Raw genomic sequence first — 19,041 nt, 5'->3', positions numbered from 1 at the left:
TGAACCCCAATCTCTAACTTTCCCCTCTTCACTATTGTATTATACTTAGACTCATTGTACGATACTGTATTAGACTTATGTATGGTGTTGTCTTTAGACTTATTGTATTGTATTATATTTAGACTCGTTGTATTATATTGTACGGTGTTGTATACACTCATTGTTTTGTCTTGTATTGTATGTTGACTTATTGTATTGTATTGTGACCTTGTTATTCGCTGAATGTCCAGCCTTCTTACAGTGTGAACCGCCTAGAAGTCACCTGACTATGGCGGTATAGAAAAATAAAGTTATTATTATTATTATTATTATTATTAAGGTGAATGTTTCTGTGTTGCATGTCACAGAATTCCTGAGCCTACTGTGACCCACTTGTTCCTGGGCTGTTTTATTCTTTGAGGTAGAGGTGGTAAGTTGGTATGATTTTGTGGAGCGATGGAAGCTGCTTTAATTGTATTCAATTCCTGTTTAAGTTTGCAGAGCTCCTCCTTAATACTAGCAAGTTGAAGACAGATGGGGCAAACCTTAAGCCTCCAAATAGTGTGTCTTGGAATTAAAACACCACAGTGATTGCATAGAATAAAGGTCATCTTGATTGGTTGTGAAGTGACTTGATTTTAGTAGTCCTGATTATTTGGGTCTCTATATATGAAAAGTGGTCCCTGGGGTGGGTGGGACTAGGTCTTACCCTTATTCCTATGAAGGGAAAGAGAAAATAAGATTTAACAGAGGAAATAGAAGGGTTTATTTTTTTGTGGTGTTTGTTTTTTTTAAGTAAAACAGGGAGGAGGAGAAGAGAAATTAAGCAGATATAATGCTGAAAAACAGTGAAAAGAGCAGAATATGAAATGCTGAGCAACTTAGCTTTTAGAAGTTCATAGGGCAGCCTTGTTCACAACACTGTCCCAAAGATAATGCAGTTAACCTTAGTAATAAATCAGAGCCCCTCCCTTCTATACCTAATCGGCAGAAAACAATGGCTAAAAACTAGTCAGAAATACAGGCTCTATACCAGATCAGTAGCTACCCTAAAACACAGATTTTTAAACAAGAATGCAGGTTCTATACCAAATCGGTGGCTACCCCAAAACACAGGATTTTAAACAAAAATGCAGGCTCTATACCACCCCAAAACACAGGATTTTAAACAAACATGCAGGCTCTATACCACCCTAAAACACAGGATTTTAAACAGGATTTTCCCTACTTTAGTCACTCTGTGCCATAGGCACCAGGATTTAATTAGAGCTAATGTAAGTCTTACCTTTATTCCTATGAAAAGGAAGAGGAAATAAGATTTAACAGAGGAAAGAGAAGGGTTTATTTTTTTGTTTTTTTAAGTAAGAAACAGGGAGAAGAAGAGAAATTAAGCAGATATAATGCTGAAAAACAATGAAAAAAGCAGAATATGAAATGCTGAGCAACTTAGCTTTTAGAAATTCACAGGGCAGACTTGTTCACAGCACTGTCCCAAAGATAATGTACTTAACCTTAGTAATAAATCAGAGCCCCTCCCTTCTACACCTAATCAGCAGACACATTGGTTGATAACTAGTAAGTCAGAAATATAGGCTCTATACCACCCTAAAACACAGGATTTTAAACAGAAATGCAGGCTCTATACCAGATCAGTGGCTACCCCAAAACACAGGATTTTAAACAGAAATGCAGGCTCTATACCAGATCAGTGGCTACCCTAAAACACAGGATTTATAACTGGATTTTCCCTACTTTAGTCACCCTGTGCCATAGGCACCAGGATTTAATTAGAGTTAATATAAGTCTGTGTTGATCAGTCATCCGTACTGGCCAAAAAGAAGCAAACGGTACCGGCAGTTAAGCAGAAAATTAACAATCTGCTTAGGGAGGAGTTAGGAGAGCATTTTACCCTCTTGGCACCGGCTCACTTTTTAGCAAGCACAGCACCGACCCTCCAGGAACCAATCCGGCCTGAGTTGCTCTCGGTATCGACCACTCCTCTTAATGCTACTCCACTGGTGCGGACATTCTCAACACAGGACTCGAGCATTTTACTTCGGCACCGATCCTCCTCGACCACATCTCGAGAGGCTACTCAGGTACGGTCAGGCAAAGTCTCCAGTAAATCCAAACATTTGGAGACCTTAGACACCAAGCCGTCGACACCGACCTCATCCTTTCAGAGATTCAGATTTATTGGGAGATACTGAGCCTGAAATGCCATCTGCTACTGATGTAGACTCCTCTGTTTCTGGGTTATCTAGACGTTCCCCTACCAGAGCTTCTTCTCCTTCAGAGAAACTTTCTTTTTCTAGATTTATGCGACAGATGGCACATGATCGTTATGTTTCGTTGGAGGCTGATTCCAAATACAGCAAGGAGTACTTGGATTATGATCTTTCTCCTAAAGAATTGTTAAAGCAGGGGTGCCCACTGCCCACACTTTTTGATTCTGAATTTACATCTATCAGAGGCATCTCAGCGCTATTGCAGCTTTTCACATGCCAGTCGAGGGAAAGCCTCTCACTGCTCATCCATTGGTCTCCAGATTCATAAAAGGGCTTATCCCAGGACAAGGAGGCAGGTATTCTCACTAATGGGTGACGTAATCCAACGGAGCCCCAATGCGGACGCCTCACAAGCAGACTTGCTTGAAGAAACTCGAAGCTTCGAGTCGCCCACACCACGCATGCGCGAGTGCCTTCCCGCCCAGCACAGGGCGCGTCTCCTCAGTCGTTCTGCCATTTCCCGTTTTTCCCCCTATCGGAGGTTGTCTCCGTCATTTTTACCACCGATGGACGACTATTACCACCGACTTCTGGGTCCTTTCCATCGTCAGGGAGGGATACTCTCTTCAGTTCTATCAAGTTCCTCCAGAACATCCTCCAACAAGAGAGATCCTTCCAACTCGACTCAGACCGCCCTTCTTCTTCAGGAAGCTCAAGCTTTGCTTCAGCTCCGAGCTATCGAGCCAGTTCCTTTGGCTCAACAGAACAAGGGTTTTTACTCCCGGTACTTCCTTGTTCCAAAGAAGACGGGCGATCTGCGACCTATTTTGGATCTCAGGGTGCTCAACAAATTTCTGGTCAGAGAAAAGTTTTGCATGTTGACCCTAGAATCTCTGTATCCCCTCCTCGAGCAGAACAACTGGTATGCTCTCTGGATCTCAAGGAGGCCTAACCACACATTCCCATCCATCCAGCGTCCCATCCATACCTCAGATTTCAGGTGGGAAATCTTCATTTTCAATACAGAGTGCTCCCTTTCAGCCTGGCCTCGTCACCCAGAGTCTTCACCAAGTGTGAAGCCTCTGGAACGATCTCACTATCCTGCTGCGGAACCAGGGCTCCCTCCAACTATTCCGAAAACAACTGAAAACCTGGCTTTTCTCTAACATATAACATTTCTTCCTCTGTTTCTTCCCTTCTTTATATATCCCCTTGTAAATCTTTCCCCTCTCTCTTCCTATATTTTTAGCTTTGTAAACTGTGTCGAGCTCCACTCCTGTGGAGATGATGTGGTATATAAACTTAAGGTTTAGTTTAGTTTAGTGTTTCTCATTGGTCTCACTTCTGCTCGACGAGTCAGTGAGCTTCAAGCGTTGGTTGCGGATCCACCTTTTACAGTGTTCCATCATGACAAGGTGGTTCTTCGCACTCATCCGAAATTCCTTCCTAAAGTAGTCTCGGAGTTTCATCTCAACCAATTTATTGTACTTCCAGTGTTTTTTCCAAAGCCTCATTCTCATCCTGGAGAATCAGCTCTTCATACTCTGGACTGTAAACGTGCTTTGGCTTTCTATTTGGAACGCACCACCCCGCACAGAACTGCTCCTCAACTTTTTGTTTCCTTTGATCCGAACAAGTTGGGTCGTCCTATCTCTAAGCGTACCATCTCCAATTGGATGGCGGCTTGTATCTCATTCTGCTATACCCAGGCTGGATTTCCTCTTCACAGTAAAGTCACAGCCCATAAGGTCAGAGCAATGGCAGCTTCTGTGGCTTTCCTCAGATCTACACCTATTGAGGAAATTTGTAAAGCTGCTACTTGGTCCTCGGTTCATACCTTCACTTCTCATTATTGTCTGGATACTTTTTCCAGACGGAATGGACAGTTTGGCCAAACAGTATTGCAAAATTTATTCTCCTAAGTTGCCAACTTTCCCACCATCCTACTTTGGTTAGCTTGGAGGTCACCCATTAGTGAGAATACCTGCCTGCTTGTCCTGGGATAAAGCACAGTTACTTACCGTAACAAGTGTTATCCAGGGACAGCAGGCAGCTATTCTCACATCCCACCCACCTCCCCGGGTTGGCTTCTCTGCTAGCTATCTGAACTGAGGAGACGCGCCCTATGCTGGGCGGGAAGGCACTCGCGCATTCGCAGTGCGGGCGACTCGAAGCTTCGAGTTTCTTCAAGGAAGTCTGCTTGTGAGGCGTCCGCATCGGGGCTCCGTTGGATCACGTCATCCATTAATGAGAATAGCTGCCTGCTGTCCTTGGATAACACCTGTTATCACAGGACAAGCAGGCAGCATATTCTTGACTGATGGGTGACGGCACCGACGGAGCCCCGGTACGGACAATTTTAGAGTGATTGCACTCTAAGAACTTTAGAAAGTTCTAGCTAGGCCGCACCGCGTGTGCGCGAGTGCCTTCCTGCCCGATGAAGGTGCGCAGTCCCCAGTTTTCTTAATTCCGCGGAGCTAAGAAGACTCGTGTTTCCAACGGCTGTTGGAAAATTTTTTTCTTATTCACTTGCCTTCCCGCTCGCGCGTATTTTTCTCTTCATATTTTCTTTTCTTTCTTTCTTTATTTCGTTTGTGTAAAAAAAAAAAAAAAGATCGTTTTATTTTTCATTTTTTTCGATCTGCCCCGGCGGGGCCTGTTGGCACCATCGAAGCCTCGGGCTTCGATTTTGCTACAGCAGTTTTTCCATTCATGCCCCCGTCACCGGGTTTCAAAAAGTGTCAGCGGTGTGCGCGCCCTATATCCCTCTCCGACCCGCACAAGTGGTGCCTGCAGTGTCTGGGTCCGGACCATAGGGCTGAAACCTGCACCCGCTGTAGTTCTTTACAAAAAAGAACGTTAAAAAATCGACAAATTCAACAGCGGATCCTTTTTGGTACCGCTATGGAAGTTACACCGGTATAGACGTCGACGACTTCTTCCAAATCGACACCGACTGTCTTGGCACCGCAAGATACATCGCCGGTGTCGACTCCTGTAGGTAAGCCGGCTAAGAAGCCTTCTCCTACTGTTCTAGGGCCGCCAGTCGAGCATGCAGTGAGCCAAGTCCTGCAGACTGAGCGCCGGCCCCGTAAGCGCTCCGCTCCCATTGAAGTCACTGCCTCGTCATCGGCATCGACTTCACCCAAGCGTCGAGCGACACCAAAGGTACCGAGCAAGAAAAAACCGGTACCGGTGCCATCGGGACCAACGTTGGATGAGCGCATTGCCTCTATCCTCCAGGTCCAACTTAAGGAGCAACTCCAACACTTGCTCCCGGCTCTGTTGACTCCGAATCTTCCAGTGTCGGCACCTAGTGAGCCTTCGGTGCCGACTGTCGATCAGCCTCTTTTATTGACATCGACTTTGTCGGCACCGCACAAATCTCTGTCCATGCCTGTTCTGTCAGCGGAACCGAAGCGGCGTACTACTCCTACGATTTCTGACCCGGTACCGTTCTCTGAACCCCGTACCGTACTACACTCCCCAGGTACCGTTTCCACCTGTTCAGGGAAATCGGTACACAAGACTAAGCATACTGAAACATCTACTCCACTTTCTCAGGGCCGTCTCCAATCGGTACGGGACCCTGACTTGTGGGACGACTCTGATGATCCCCTCGGTACCGAGGAAGATTATTTATCTGATGAGGATGATCCATCGGTACAGGATCCTGCTGCTAAGCCAGAGCACTCCTCCTTTACCAAATTTTTAAAGGAGATGTCAGACACCCTTTCTATTCCTTTAGAGTCTGACTCTAAAAAATCCAAGGCATTTCTGGATGCTTTGGATTTTGACCAACCTCCTAAAGAGTTTTTGAAGTTGCCCCTCCATGACATCTTGAGGGAAACTTTTTATAAGAATTTGGAAACTCCTTTGACGATCCCAGGAGCCCCAAGAAAACTGGAATCTCTTTATAAAGTGATTCCAATTCCAGGATTTGACAAACACCAACTTCCCCATGAATCTCTGCTGGTGGAGTCAACCCTGAAAAAATCTGCAGGAGCTAGTGTATACGCCTCTGTCCCTCCTGGCAGAGAAGGAAAGGCCATGGATAAATTTGGGAAACGCCTTTACCAAAATGCGATGTTGGCCAACCGTTCAGGTAATTACGCATTCCACTTCTCTTTTTACCTGAAGCATCTCATCCAACAGGTGACCTCTTTTCAAAAGTATATTCTGGACCGTAAACTTCCTGCTTTTCAGCAATGTACCTCTAGTCTTTTGCAACTCAGAAAGTTTATGGTCCGTTCAATTTATGATACTTTTGAACTGACATCACGGGCTACTGCTATGTCTGTGGCAATGAGAAGGTTGGCATGGCTACGTGTCTCAGACCTGGATGTAAACCACCAGGACCGGCTTGCCAATGCGCCCTGCCTATGGGGATGAGCTATTTGGGGAGTCCATGGATACCACCACGCAAAAGCTCTCCGCCCATGAAACTAGGTGGGACACCTTGTTGAAAAACAAGAAGAAACCTCCTCCTCCTCGTCCATTCAGGCAACAATCTTCATATCAAAGGAGGTTTTCTGCTCGACCGGCTCAGCCTCATCCCCCTCAACCTCGCAGACAGCGTCAACAACAGCAACAGGCCCGTCAGCAACAACAGCCTACTGTAAAGCCTGCTCCTCAACCTAAGCCGACACAGCCCTTTTGACTCTCTTCTCCAGGGCATTGCCAGTCTTTCTCCCTCCTGTCCTCTACCTCAGCCCATAGGAGGTCGACTCCAGGTTTTTCTTTCTCGCTGGGAAGCAATCACCTCCGACCAGTGGGTACTTGCTATCATCGCCCACGGCTACTCCCTAAACTTTCAGACTCCTCCACCATTAGGTCTGCCAAAAGAGTCTGCTTCCAACAAGGCTCAGTCCCTCCTCCTCGCTCAGGAGGTTCAATCCCTCCTTCTTCTCAATGCCATCGAACCAGTTCCTCAAGACCAGCAAGGCCTGGGATTTTATTCCCGGTACTTTCTCGTACCCAAAAAGACCGGAGATCTCAGACCAATATTAGATCTCAGGGATCTCAACAAATGTCTGGTCAAGAAGAAGTTCAAGATGTTATCTCTTGCCACCCTATACCCTCTTCTCTCTCAGGAAGACTGGCTATGTTCCCTCGATCTCAAGGAGGCGTATACTCACATCCCAATTCATCTGACGTCCAGACAATATCTTCACTTCCTTGTCAACCAACATCATTACCAATACAAGGTGTTACCCTTCGGCCTAGCCTCCTCTCCCAGGGTATTCACCAAATGTCTGATTGTGGTCGCAGCTTATCTCCGCTCCCACAACTTTCAAGTCTTCCCTTATCTGGACGACTGGCTCATCAAGGCTCATTCTCCTCTGGCCGTTCAGATTGCCACCAATCAGACCATTCACTTCCTTCGACTGTTGGGGTTCGAAATCAATCTACCCAAGTCGCACCTCATTCCAACTCAGCGACTTCAATTCATTGGAGCCATTCTGGATACTATTCGGATGAGGGCGTTTCTTCCTCCAAACCGCCTTCACACCATCCTTTATCTCTGTCAGCAGGTGTTCCAGCAAACTTCCATCTCTGCAAATCACATGATGGTGCTCTTGGGACACATGGCCTCCACAGTACATGTCACACCTTTCGCACGTCTCCACCTGCATACTCCTCAATGGACCTTAGCGACCCAGTGGTCCCAAGCGACGGATCCTTGTTCACAACACATATCTGTGACCTCGTCTCTTCGACAGTCGCTTCTTTGGTGGTTGACATCCTCAAATCTATCCAGAGGTCTGCTGTTCCATCTACCTCCTCATCAACTGGTCATCACCACGGATTCCTCCCCCTATGCATGGGGAGCTCACTTGAACGAGTTCCAAACTCAGGGGTTTTGGTCTACCCAGGAAAAGAAACACCACATCAATTTCCTGGAACTCAGAGCGATGTTTTACGCCCTCAAAGCTTTTCAACATCTTCTTTTTCCTCAGGTACTATTCATTTGCACAGACAACCAAGTTGCAATGTACTACATCAACAAACAGGGAGGGACGGGATCCCGTCCCTTGTGTCAGGAAGCTCAAAGGATTTGGACCTGGGCGACTGCTCGTCACCTATTCCTGAAGGCAGTCTACATCCAAGGGGAACAGAATTGCTTAGCAGACAATCTCAGCAGAATTCTTCAACCTCACGAATGGACTCTCGACCCCTCGACTCTCCAGTCCATTTTCTCTCAATGGGGCATACCTCAAGTGGATCTTTTTGCAGCTCCCCACAACCATCAACTGCCCCTGTTTTGCTCCAGACTTTACTCTCCTCACCGTCTGGAACCCAATGCATTTCTCCTGGATTGGACCAATCTCTTCCTTTATGCATTCCCTCCTCTTCCGCTCATGCTGCGCACATTATTCAAGCTCAAGAGGGAACAAGCCACCATGATTCTCATCGCTCCACGGTGGCCCAGACAGCATTGGTTCTCCCTTCCGCTTCAACTCAGTTCCAGGGAACCCATACCTCTTCCACTGTTTCCTTCACTACTTACACAGCATCAGCAAACTCTACTTCATCCCAGCTTACACTCTCTGCACCTGACAGCTTGGTATCTCTCGGGCTGACTTCGGCTCACGCTCTCCTTTCTCAGCCTGTCCGTTCTATTATTGATGCCTCCAGGAAACCGTCTACTCTTCAATGTTACCAACAAAAGTGGTCTCGGTTTTCTTCCTGGTGCCTGTTACATCACCATAATCCCATGTCTACAGCAGTGGGACTGGTGTTGGACTATCTTTTGTCCTTATCTGACTCTGGTCTTAAATCCTCTTCGATAAGAGTTCACCTTAGTGCTATTGCAGCTTTTCATGAGCCGATTCATGGAAAACCCCTCTCAGCTCATCCCTTGGTTTCAAGGTTCATGAAGGGCCTTTTCAATGTGAAGCCTCCTCTTAAGGCCCCTCCTGTTGTATGGGATCTTAATGTAGTTCTTTCTGCGTTAATGAAGCCTCCTTTCGAGCCTTTGGCCACAACGCATTTTAAATTTCTAACTTGGAAAGTGGTCTTTCTTATAGCTCTCACTTCTGCCAGGAGGGTCAGTGAGCTCCATGCACTGGTGGCTGATCCACCTTTCACTGTTTTTCACCATGATAAGGTCGTCCTCCGTACACATCCAAAATTCCTTCCTAAGGTTGTGTCTGAGTTTCATCTTAACCAATCCATTGTTCTACCTGTTTTTTTCCCAAAGCCTCATTCTAATCCAGGTGAACAGGCTTTGCATACCTTGGATTGTAAACGTGCTCTGGCTTACTATCTTGATCGCACCAAACCTCACAGATCATCTCCTCAACTGTTTTTGTCCTTTGATCCTAACAAGTTGGGTCATCCTGTATCTAAACGCACCCTGTCCAATTGGCTTGCTGCTTGCGTTTCATTCTGTTATGCTCAGTCGGGCCTGACACTGGAAGGTTCTGTCACGGGCCACAAGATTAGAGCTATGGCAGCGTCTGTAGCTTTCCTCCGTTCCACTTCCATTGAGGAAATCTGCAAGGCTGCTACTTGGTCCTCAGTTCATACTTTTACATCTCACTATTGTCTGGAGTCATTCTCCAGACGGGATGGACACTTCGGCCAATCTGTTTTACAAAATTTGTTTTCCTAATGGCCAACCTTCCCTCCGTCCCTCTTCTTGTTAGCTTGGAGGTCACCCATCAGTCAAGAATATGCTGCCTGCTTGTCCTGGGATAAAGCACAGTTACTTACCGTAACAGGTGTTATCCAGGGACAGCAAGCAGATATTCTTGCGTCCCTCCCACCTCCCCGGGTTGGCTTCCTAGCTGGCTTATCCTAACTGGGGACCGTGCGCCTTTGTCGGGCGGGAAGGCACTCGCGCACGCGCGGTGCGGCCTAGCTAGAACTTTCTAAAGTTCTTAGAGTGCAATCACTCTAAAATTGTCCGTACCGGGGCTCCGTCGGTGCCGTCACCCATCAGTCAAGAATATCTGCCTGCTGTCCCTGGATAACACCTGTTACGGTAAGTAACTGTGCTTTACGGTAAGTAACTGTGCTTTTTCAATGTTAAACCACCTCTCAAGCCTCCACCTGTCTGGGACATTTAATGTAGTTCTTTCCAGGTTGATGAAACCACATTTGAACCAATGGCAACAGCTCATCTGAAATTTCTCACCTGGAAAGTAGTTTTTCTCATCTCCCTCACTTTTGCCAGGAGGATCAATGAGCTACAAGCGTTGGTGTCAGATCTACCTTTTACAGTTTTTCACCATGATAAAGTGGTTCTATGCACACATCCTAAGTTTATACCGAAGGTAGTTATGGACTTTCATCTTAATCAGTCCATTGTTCTTCAAATTTTTTTCCCTAAACCTCATTCTCGTCCAGGAGAAACTTTAGACTGTAAATGTGCTTTGGCCTACTATATCGATCGGACAAAGCCTCATAGAACATCTCCCCAACTCTTCATCTCATTTGATCCTAACAAGTTGGGTCATCCTGTCACTAAATGGACAATATCCAACTGGTTGGCTGCCTGTATCTCATTCTACTATACTCAGACCGGACTGCCTCTGGAGAGTTGTGTCACTGCTCACAAAGTCTGTGCTATGGCAGCTTCTGTGGCTTTCCTCTTATTGAAGAAATCTGCAAAGTTGCCACCTGGTCCTCAGTTCATACCTTCATTTCACATTACTGTTTGGAAATTTTTTCCAGACGGGATGGTCACTTCGGCCAGTCAGTTTTGCAAATTTGTTTTCTTAAAGGCCAACTCTCCCTCCATCCCTTTCTAGTTAGCTTGGAGGTCACCCATCAGTGAGAATATGCTGCCTGCATGTCCTGGGATAAAGCACAGTTACTTGCTGTAAAAGGTGTTATCTAGGGACAGCAGGCAGATATTCTCAAACCCACCTACCTCCCTGGGTTGGCTGCTTAGCTGGCTTATCTTACTGAGGGACCACGCGCCTACATCAGGCAGGAAGGCACTCGCACATGCGCAGTGCAGGCTAATCGCAAACTTTTCTAAACTTAAAGTTGCGATTCACTTAAAGTGTCTGTACCAGTGCTCCGTCAGTGATGTCACCCATCAGTGAGAATATCTGCCTGCTGTCCCTGGATAACACCTGTTACGGGAAGTAATTGTGCTTAACTTACCTGCCCATGGTCAGTATATCACACAAGCAAAGCGGATTTCTCCCATAGCAGTAAGTTCTACAAAGGCCTTCAACACATTCAAATTAACCTCATGGTGAAGACTGTAGCTCATAGGCTGTGATCTCGGCTGGAGAAAGGCATGCAGCTGTGGGCCTTGATTGAAATCTATATGGCTGGGCTTGGAACTAGTTTATGCTTGCCAGTCTACCAGTTCAAGGAGGCACGGCAGGTTTGAGGCTTGTAGGATGTTCTGGGTGGACCTTTGCTTTATATGCTGAAACAAGGTAAATGTTCTTCTTTCTAGGCTTCCCTAGTGGGCATTGTGATACCGGATCCAGAAGTTCTGCCCATATGGGCCAAAAAAAAGAAAATCATTGGCACGTTTGAAGAGCTGTGTAAAAACACGGTAAGATTGTTGGTGGCTTTAGTCACTCGAATGCTTTTTTCACCTGAATATTGGAGCCTTTTAATGATAATCCTTTACTAATATATTGAGTATGCATTAATGTGACAATACTGTATTCTAGATAGTTATATTTTAAAATGTCTTAACAGGAGCTCAAAAATCTTATTCTAGAAGATCTACAGAAGCTGGGAATAGAGAGTGGTTTAAAAACATTTGAGCAGGTAAGGCCAGATTGTACTGTGCTCCTTTTTTTATTGTAATCTGTCAAAAGAAGCTTCAAGTGTAAAAGACTGAATCTCATGTGGGGCCCTAAGATTGTTCATGACCTTAAGCAGATTTCTTGATGTCTCTTGATTGGGACTCTGCTTCCAGACTTTAAGGCCTGGATGCACTAAAGATACCGACTGGATTGTTGGCTGATTCTCCAGGAGCAGTCGATGTGCTATCAAGTTTGCATGCAAACCCGATGGATCAGTCGCTTAATATTCAAGTGCCCCGCTCTGCACTCAGCCCCCTCCCTGCCAGGCTCTGCACCCTTCCCTCCCTTCCCTGACAGGCTCTGCACCAGGCATCCTTCCTTCCTTCCCCTGTCATACTTTGCACCCTCCCTCCCAGGCTCTGCACCCTACCGCCTCCCTGTCTTAGCCTCATACCTCATCTACCGATCCCCAGTAGAGGTGCAGTGGGCAGGAGTGAACTTTCCAAGTTCCTGCCCAACTGCTAACAGGCTGCCATGAGATTGTTTATTTGGCCACTGAGCAGAAGGAGCACGATTTGGCACTGCTACTGGGTGCTGAGCAGCTTCATTACTGGCTCTGACGTTGGAGAGAAGGTTTCCGGGTCAGCTATGTACAGCATGTGAATCGCTGCCTGCTTGTCCCCCCCCCCCAACAAGCCATTGAACGCAGAAGGAGCGAGTGCGGCAAGGAGATAACTGGGAATCTACCCCCCCCCCCCCTGCTGACCCGGAAGGCTTTCCTCTGATGTGAGCTCTGACATCGGAGGAAAGCCCTGTGTGTTGGTTTCAGGAGGGGGCAAGGTTCCCCGGTAGCAGGTGGAGCAGGCAGCAAGGAGGGATCCCCGGCAGCAGCAGGACCACCACGGTTTTGACGGATGGGAATATTCTCTGCGGCGGCCATGTCATGTACCCTCAATAAGCAGCCTGCGTACCATGTGTTGAGAAACACTGACCTAGTGTAGCTAATTGGTCATTTTACATTTTCTCTATAGTATATAAATAGGCCATTAATAGAAAAAAATTACTATAGCATATATTCATTAATATATGGAAAGTGCTCAATGTAAGTTTATCCTACCACAGGATAAAATTACAATATAGGGTGCCCACAAAATCACTCCTTGATTTTACAAAATAAAAACCTATTTATTTTGTAACCTTGATGGTTACAAAATAAAAACTTATTGGAATATGTTTATAAATAAGATGACAGCAAATATAAGTCCCAAAAAAGCATGGTTAGCAAACTTACACAATCGCTTGAACTTTCACCCTTATAAGCTGCAATTGGTGCAGAAGTTACAACCTTCAGACAATGCCATGCGACAAAATGACCAGGTGTTCCTCAAGTAGCCCCTGAAATCACCAGACATTACTGTTTGACTTTTTCCTTTGTGGGTACATGAAAGACAGTGTACGTACCTCCACTACCCGCAACTATGGATGATCTGCAAGAATGCATCACTGTTAAATATTTCAAAAACTCTGAAGTATCCAGCCTTTTCTGTGTCTCTTGATGGACATCGTGTACCTGGATTTCAGTAAAGCATTTGATAGCGTCCCACACCGCAGGCTGTTGAGCAAAATGAAATCGATAGGGTTAGGAGAAACACTAACTACTTGGGTCAATGATTGGCTAAGTGGAAGACTTCAAAGGGTAATAGTTAACGGTACCCTCTCTAAAACATCGGAGGTGACCAGCGGAGTACCGCAGGGTTCAGTCCTGGGTCCACTCCTTTTCAACATATTCATAGGAGATCTGACTCAGGGGCTTCAGGGTAAAATAACATACATTGGAAAGATGGTCCTCAACCTGGCAGCTGGGCTTCAACGCTGGGAAATGCAAGGTTATGCACCTCGGTAGCGGTAATCCATGCAGAAATTTACACCTTTAATGGAGAAACTTTAACTAGTACTTCGGCGGAACGAGACCTAGGAGTAATCATCAGTGCAGACATGAAAACTGCCAATCAAGTGGAGAAGGCTTCATCTAAAGCAAGGCAGATGATGGGATGTATCAGTAGAAGCTTTGTCAGCAAGAAGCCTGAAGTCATAATGCCATTGTACAGAACCATGGTGAGACCTCATCTGGAATACTGTGTACAATTCTGGAGGCCACATTACCGTAAAGATGTGCTTAGAGTCGAGTCGGTTCAAAGAATGGCCACCAGGAGGATCTCGGGTCTCAAAGGTCTCTCGTACGAGGAGAGACTAAACAAACTACAGCTCTACACTTTAGAAGAACGTAGGGAGAGGGGAGACATGATTGAGACATTTAAATACATCACAGGACGTATCGAGGTGGAAGATGATATCTTCTTTCTCAGGGGACCCTCTGTCACCAGAGGGCATCCGCTCAAACTCAGGGGCGGGAAATTTCATGGCGACATCAGGAAGTACTTCACAGAAAGAGTGGTTGACTGTTGGAATGAGCTTCCAGCGCAGGTGATCGAGGCCAGCAGCGTGCTGGACTTTAAGAATAAATGGGATACCTATGTGGGATCCCTATGAGGATCGAATAAATAGTCACTAGGTATAGACTTAAGAGGAAGGGACAGTAGGGTGGACAGACTTGATGGGCTATAGCCCTTTTCTGCCGTCATCTTCTATGTTTCTATGATGCGGAGAAAGCCTTTGATCGTGTGGAATGGACTTTTATGTACCAGGCAATGGATTTGTTTGTTATAGTTTCGGGATTCATTCAAATGATTCAAGCCTTGTATAGCTTCCCTACTGCTAGATTGTATATTAATAAAAATTTTTCAAAACGTTTTAGTCTATGAAGGGGAGTTAGACAGGGATGTCCGTTGTCTCCTTTATTTGATATTGTATTGGAACCCTTGTTATTGGCTATTCAACAATCAAAGGAGATTCAGGGTATTCCTTATTCAGGTCGGGAATATAAAGTTTCTGCATATGTGGATGATATTTTGCTTCATTTGAGGAATCCGGAATCTACCATTCCATACCTATTAGAATTGATAGATAAATTTGGGAAAATATCAGGATATAAGAAATTGGGGTAAATCAGAAATTCTTCCATTAAATGTTCATTTTCAAAAAGGATTGTTTGATTCGTTTTCTTTTATGTGGAAAGATGAGGGTATTAAATATTTAGGAGTTTGGATTCAAAACACAGTGGAAGAAACGATGAAGGTTAATGAAAAATACTATTGATAAAGGTTACAGAGATGTGTGAGCAATGGAACCCAATGCATCTGTCTTGGTGGGGGAGGGTTCAAACCATTAATGATTTTGCCTGTGGTTTGTTACCAAATGAGTATGTTACCAGTATATTTTCAGGGGTCATTTTATAAGAAATTAAATAGTATTCTAACAATTTTATTTGGTTTGGGAAATTGGCAAGAATAGCGATGGTGTCCTTACAAAAACCAATTGTGGAGGGAGGGGTTAATTTTCCTAATTTTTATAGGTACCATCAAGCCTATATCATGCGACAAGGTATGTACTGGATCCTCCCTGAGCTCATGGAAAAATTCCCAGATTGGTTGTCGTTAGAATGGCAACTCATGTTTCCTCTAAGATTAAGTCATGTTCTTAGTATTAAAATGCCTAGAATATATAAATAAAATAGTATTTTAGTAGATACTTGGAAAACTTTAAGATATGTTACAGATTTAATACCTATTTCAATACTTAAATCAACATATCAAACACTATGGCTAAACTCCAAGATTAAAATTGGTGGATTTCAGATCATCTGGAAATATTGGATAAAGGCAGGTACGCATACTTTAGATATTTCTAATGGTAAGCTGCTTGACTTTTCACAATTGCAACACAAATATTGTCTGAATAAATTACAAAATTTTAAATGGTTGGAGTTGAAGCAGGCCATTTAGGTCGGGTTCCCTGAATGGAAAAATCTTAGTGATAAGTATAGTTTGCCTTTCTTGTGTTTTCAGGTGGACTATATGGGACACCAGGCCGCACAGTGGTATAAATTGATATCTGGATATATTTTAAAAAACCCAAAGACTGGTCTGAGAGACATTTGGAGCATTGAGATTAAGCACCAAATTAATGCATCTCAATGGCCACAAATTTGGTCTTGGAGGACGAGATGTACAGTGTCTGCATCTGAGACAAACTTGGTTTTGTCTGTTACGTAGAGCATTTTGGACCCCGGTGCATTTACAAAAATTTGATTGCTCCAAGTCTAATAGATGTTGGCACTGTCATCTCGAAGCTGGGACATTGGATCATTTATTGTTTCATTGTCCTCTTGATACATAGTTTTGGGGAATCTATTTGGGATCAAGTTAATTTGCTTGAAAATCCAGTTGCACTTTCATATGATACTATATTTGGTACATCAATGAGGGCAGAGTCAAATATCCTCTAAAAATAAATTTTTACTCATAATGACAGGAGTTGCCAATCAACACATCACAAGGAATTGGAAAAATTATGATAGATTAAGTAGTTTTTGGTGGATCTCATTGTCACATTTTCAAAATGGAAAGAGCACTAGCCATTCAGAAAAGATGTTTAAAAAAGTTTACTGATGTTTGGGAGCCATTAACTAAATATTGCATGGTTTGATTATAATAATAATTTTCCCTTTTTACTTATTAAAATATAGGGCGAGAGGGAGGGTGGGATTATTTTGAATGATATTGATATTTATAATGGAGGGAGGAAGGGTATTTATTATGACTTAGTTTTTGTCAGAAACAGTAAGTAATATTAAAGTGTATTTGATTGTATTTTGTTACACTTGTGGAAAGTTTGAAAATGAATAAACAATTAAACAAAAAAACAAACTTTGAAACTGTAGCCTCAAAGGTGAAAATATTCCAAGAAATTTTGGTTTTGTAACCATTTAAAATCGAGGAGTGTTTCTGTGGGCACTCTGTATAACACCGTGACACTTACTGACCCAACAGTTTACATTTCTCATAGTACTGGCTCACTTGTCTTAATCTGTAATGGTTAGTGTTCCAAATCTCTTTTTTTTTTTTTCCATTAGGTAGAATTAACATAAATTTTGTACTGACTTTACATCCTGCATCATAAATATTGCCAGGCTTCAAAAGTCTTGCTCAACACTGGTCCATGTTTTGTTTATTAGCATTAGGAGACAAGACAGCAGCACAGGATGAGAGATTCATAGAACAGAAAAAAAAAATAGGATGCTGTGAGATTTTAACTAGAAATAATCAGGCTTGGTTATTAGTATAGAACTATCTATTTGTGGCTTCTATGATTTTTTAAAATGTTCACACTTCATGTTCTGGATCTTATTTAAATACTATCGTGTTTCTTATCTAATCTTTGGTATGTGAATCTGGTCTTTTTACTAGGTCAAAGGAATTGCTTTGCATCCAGAAATGTTAACTGTTCAGAATGGCTTATTAACTCCAACAATGAAGGCAAAGAGACCAGAACTGCGGAAGTTTTTCCAGTCTCAGATAAATGAACTATATACCAAAATGTAAACGACAGAACAAGAGGACAGCACGTATCAGTCTAGCTGCTATTGGCCTTTAGCTCAACTCCACCCTGAGCTCTTGAAAGAAAAATGTTCAGCAGTTCTTCAAGTCTGTATAGAATCATAGGAATACTGTAAACCACAAAATGGCCCTAGTGTGCGCTGCAGATCATTCCAAAAATAAGGGTGACCTTTTCTACACTTAGACTTCCCTAACAAGGTGTTCCTTTCTATTTCATGCCTGTTATCTTGAATTTCTGGGTGCTAAAAATATTGGCACTAGCAGTTTCAATATGCACTACATCAGCTATCAAATGGGGTTGCTTTTAATAGTACAAAAAATGGTTGTCAGCTGTGGCCTGAAACTAACTTGAACATGTGATTTGGCAAAGGTATTTGAGTTATGTACTTTAGTTTTTGAGGATGCATAACTTTAAATGCCATACGTAGCCAAACAGAAAGACTTGTTGGTAAATTCACTGTTACAGGCATAGTAACTCCATGTATTAAACATTCTGAAATTAATTGCACCGAGATTCAGTTATGATGCACTAATCAATGCCAGGTCTCTTGAACTTTAACTTAATTCCAAATGCACGTTGACACAACTGCTGGATATGCATTGGTTAAAATGTGTCACTTGGTACTAGAGCAGCTTCTTTTTGTGATCTCCTGTAGAGCAGTGTAGTGGGACAGATTAGAATAACAGGAACAATTCATGTAGCAAAATCCTTTTGAGATCTACTTCATGAGACCAGCAGCTCATAGCGGTAAGTACACTTGGTTACAGGATACTGTTTTCATTAAGAAACTGCAATATCCAGTTAAGACCATCGTGCATTTAAAAATGGGTAATTATATCTAAGCTTTCTTTCAAGAGCATCTTATAGTAAGATGTCCTTTAGAGTTGCTATTGTTTCTTTTGGAAAGATGCAAGTTGGGAGGGTGGGGGAGCACAAGGTTTGCACTAATTCTTTGTAAACTTATAATGCACTCAGGAGCATCACTGTGTATTCAAATTGCTTGTCAGTTTTACTGAGGGACATTTACTGTAACTTGTCAATCCTACAATGTACCTTCTTTTTGCTTAGTGTTGACCTTTTCTGTGTATAAACAAAATTGAATTTCCAAAAATTAAAAAAATGTATACTCAAGTGTGGCTGGAAATAATTTAAATCTATAAATCTCCACCCAAACACACACACTTACTTTTAGACTAGTCAGGGTACAAGACACAAAGAAACTGTCCTGTCTAGCAGAAAGCAATCCTGAAGGCATGGACCAAGATCTTATTTAAGGTGACTTTGGATACTCCACACTAACTTTCTCTCAGCATAAAGTAGTGTGGCTGCTGTTCATTTTTTTATATATTTAATGTTTATAGTGTTGTTCATTACCATGTAATGAACTAATACTAATGGTTAGAATTTATTAATAGTATTTAATAATAATAATAATAACTTTATTCTTCTATACCGCCACAGTCGAAATAAGGCAGTTCACATCGAAGAAGGCCAAAGCTACAGCCTGAAAAGCTCATCCCTTTACTGAAGAGTGCCCACACCCCCTATAAGGCCCCCCAAGGTCTATCTTATATAGATTCCCTAGCAATCTA

The 19,041-nt window shown here is 43.5% G+C and overlaps 1 protein-coding gene across 2 annotated transcripts in view; it reads left to right on the top strand.

Moving 5' to 3' along the window:
- Positions 1-18,580, top strand: part of ACSL1 (acyl-CoA synthetase long chain family member 1) — a 227,055-nt gene extending 208,475 nt beyond the window's left edge. For both annotated transcript variants that reach the window (XM_033943434.1, XM_033943426.1), the window contains exons 19-21: positions 11,632-11,733; positions 11,883-11,954; positions 17,299-18,580. In XM_033943434.1, the coding sequence (XP_033799325.1) occupies positions 11,632-11,733; positions 11,883-11,954; positions 17,299-17,433 (309 nt within the window). In that variant the 3' untranslated portion in view covers positions 17,434-18,580. The remainder of the gene's footprint in view (positions 1-11,631; positions 11,734-11,882; positions 11,955-17,298) is intronic.
- The last annotated feature ends 461 nt before the right edge of the window (positions 18,581-19,041 follow it).

The sequence above is a fragment of the Geotrypetes seraphini genome, chromosome 1 (assembly GCF_902459505.1).
Source record: "Geotrypetes seraphini chromosome 1, aGeoSer1.1, whole genome shotgun sequence".
In the NCBI taxonomy this organism is placed as follows: Eukaryota; Metazoa; Chordata; class Amphibia; order Gymnophiona; family Dermophiidae; genus Geotrypetes; species Geotrypetes seraphini.
The sequence above is the reverse complement of the archived record's forward strand: the minus strand, read 5'-3'. Positions and strand labels throughout refer to the sequence as shown.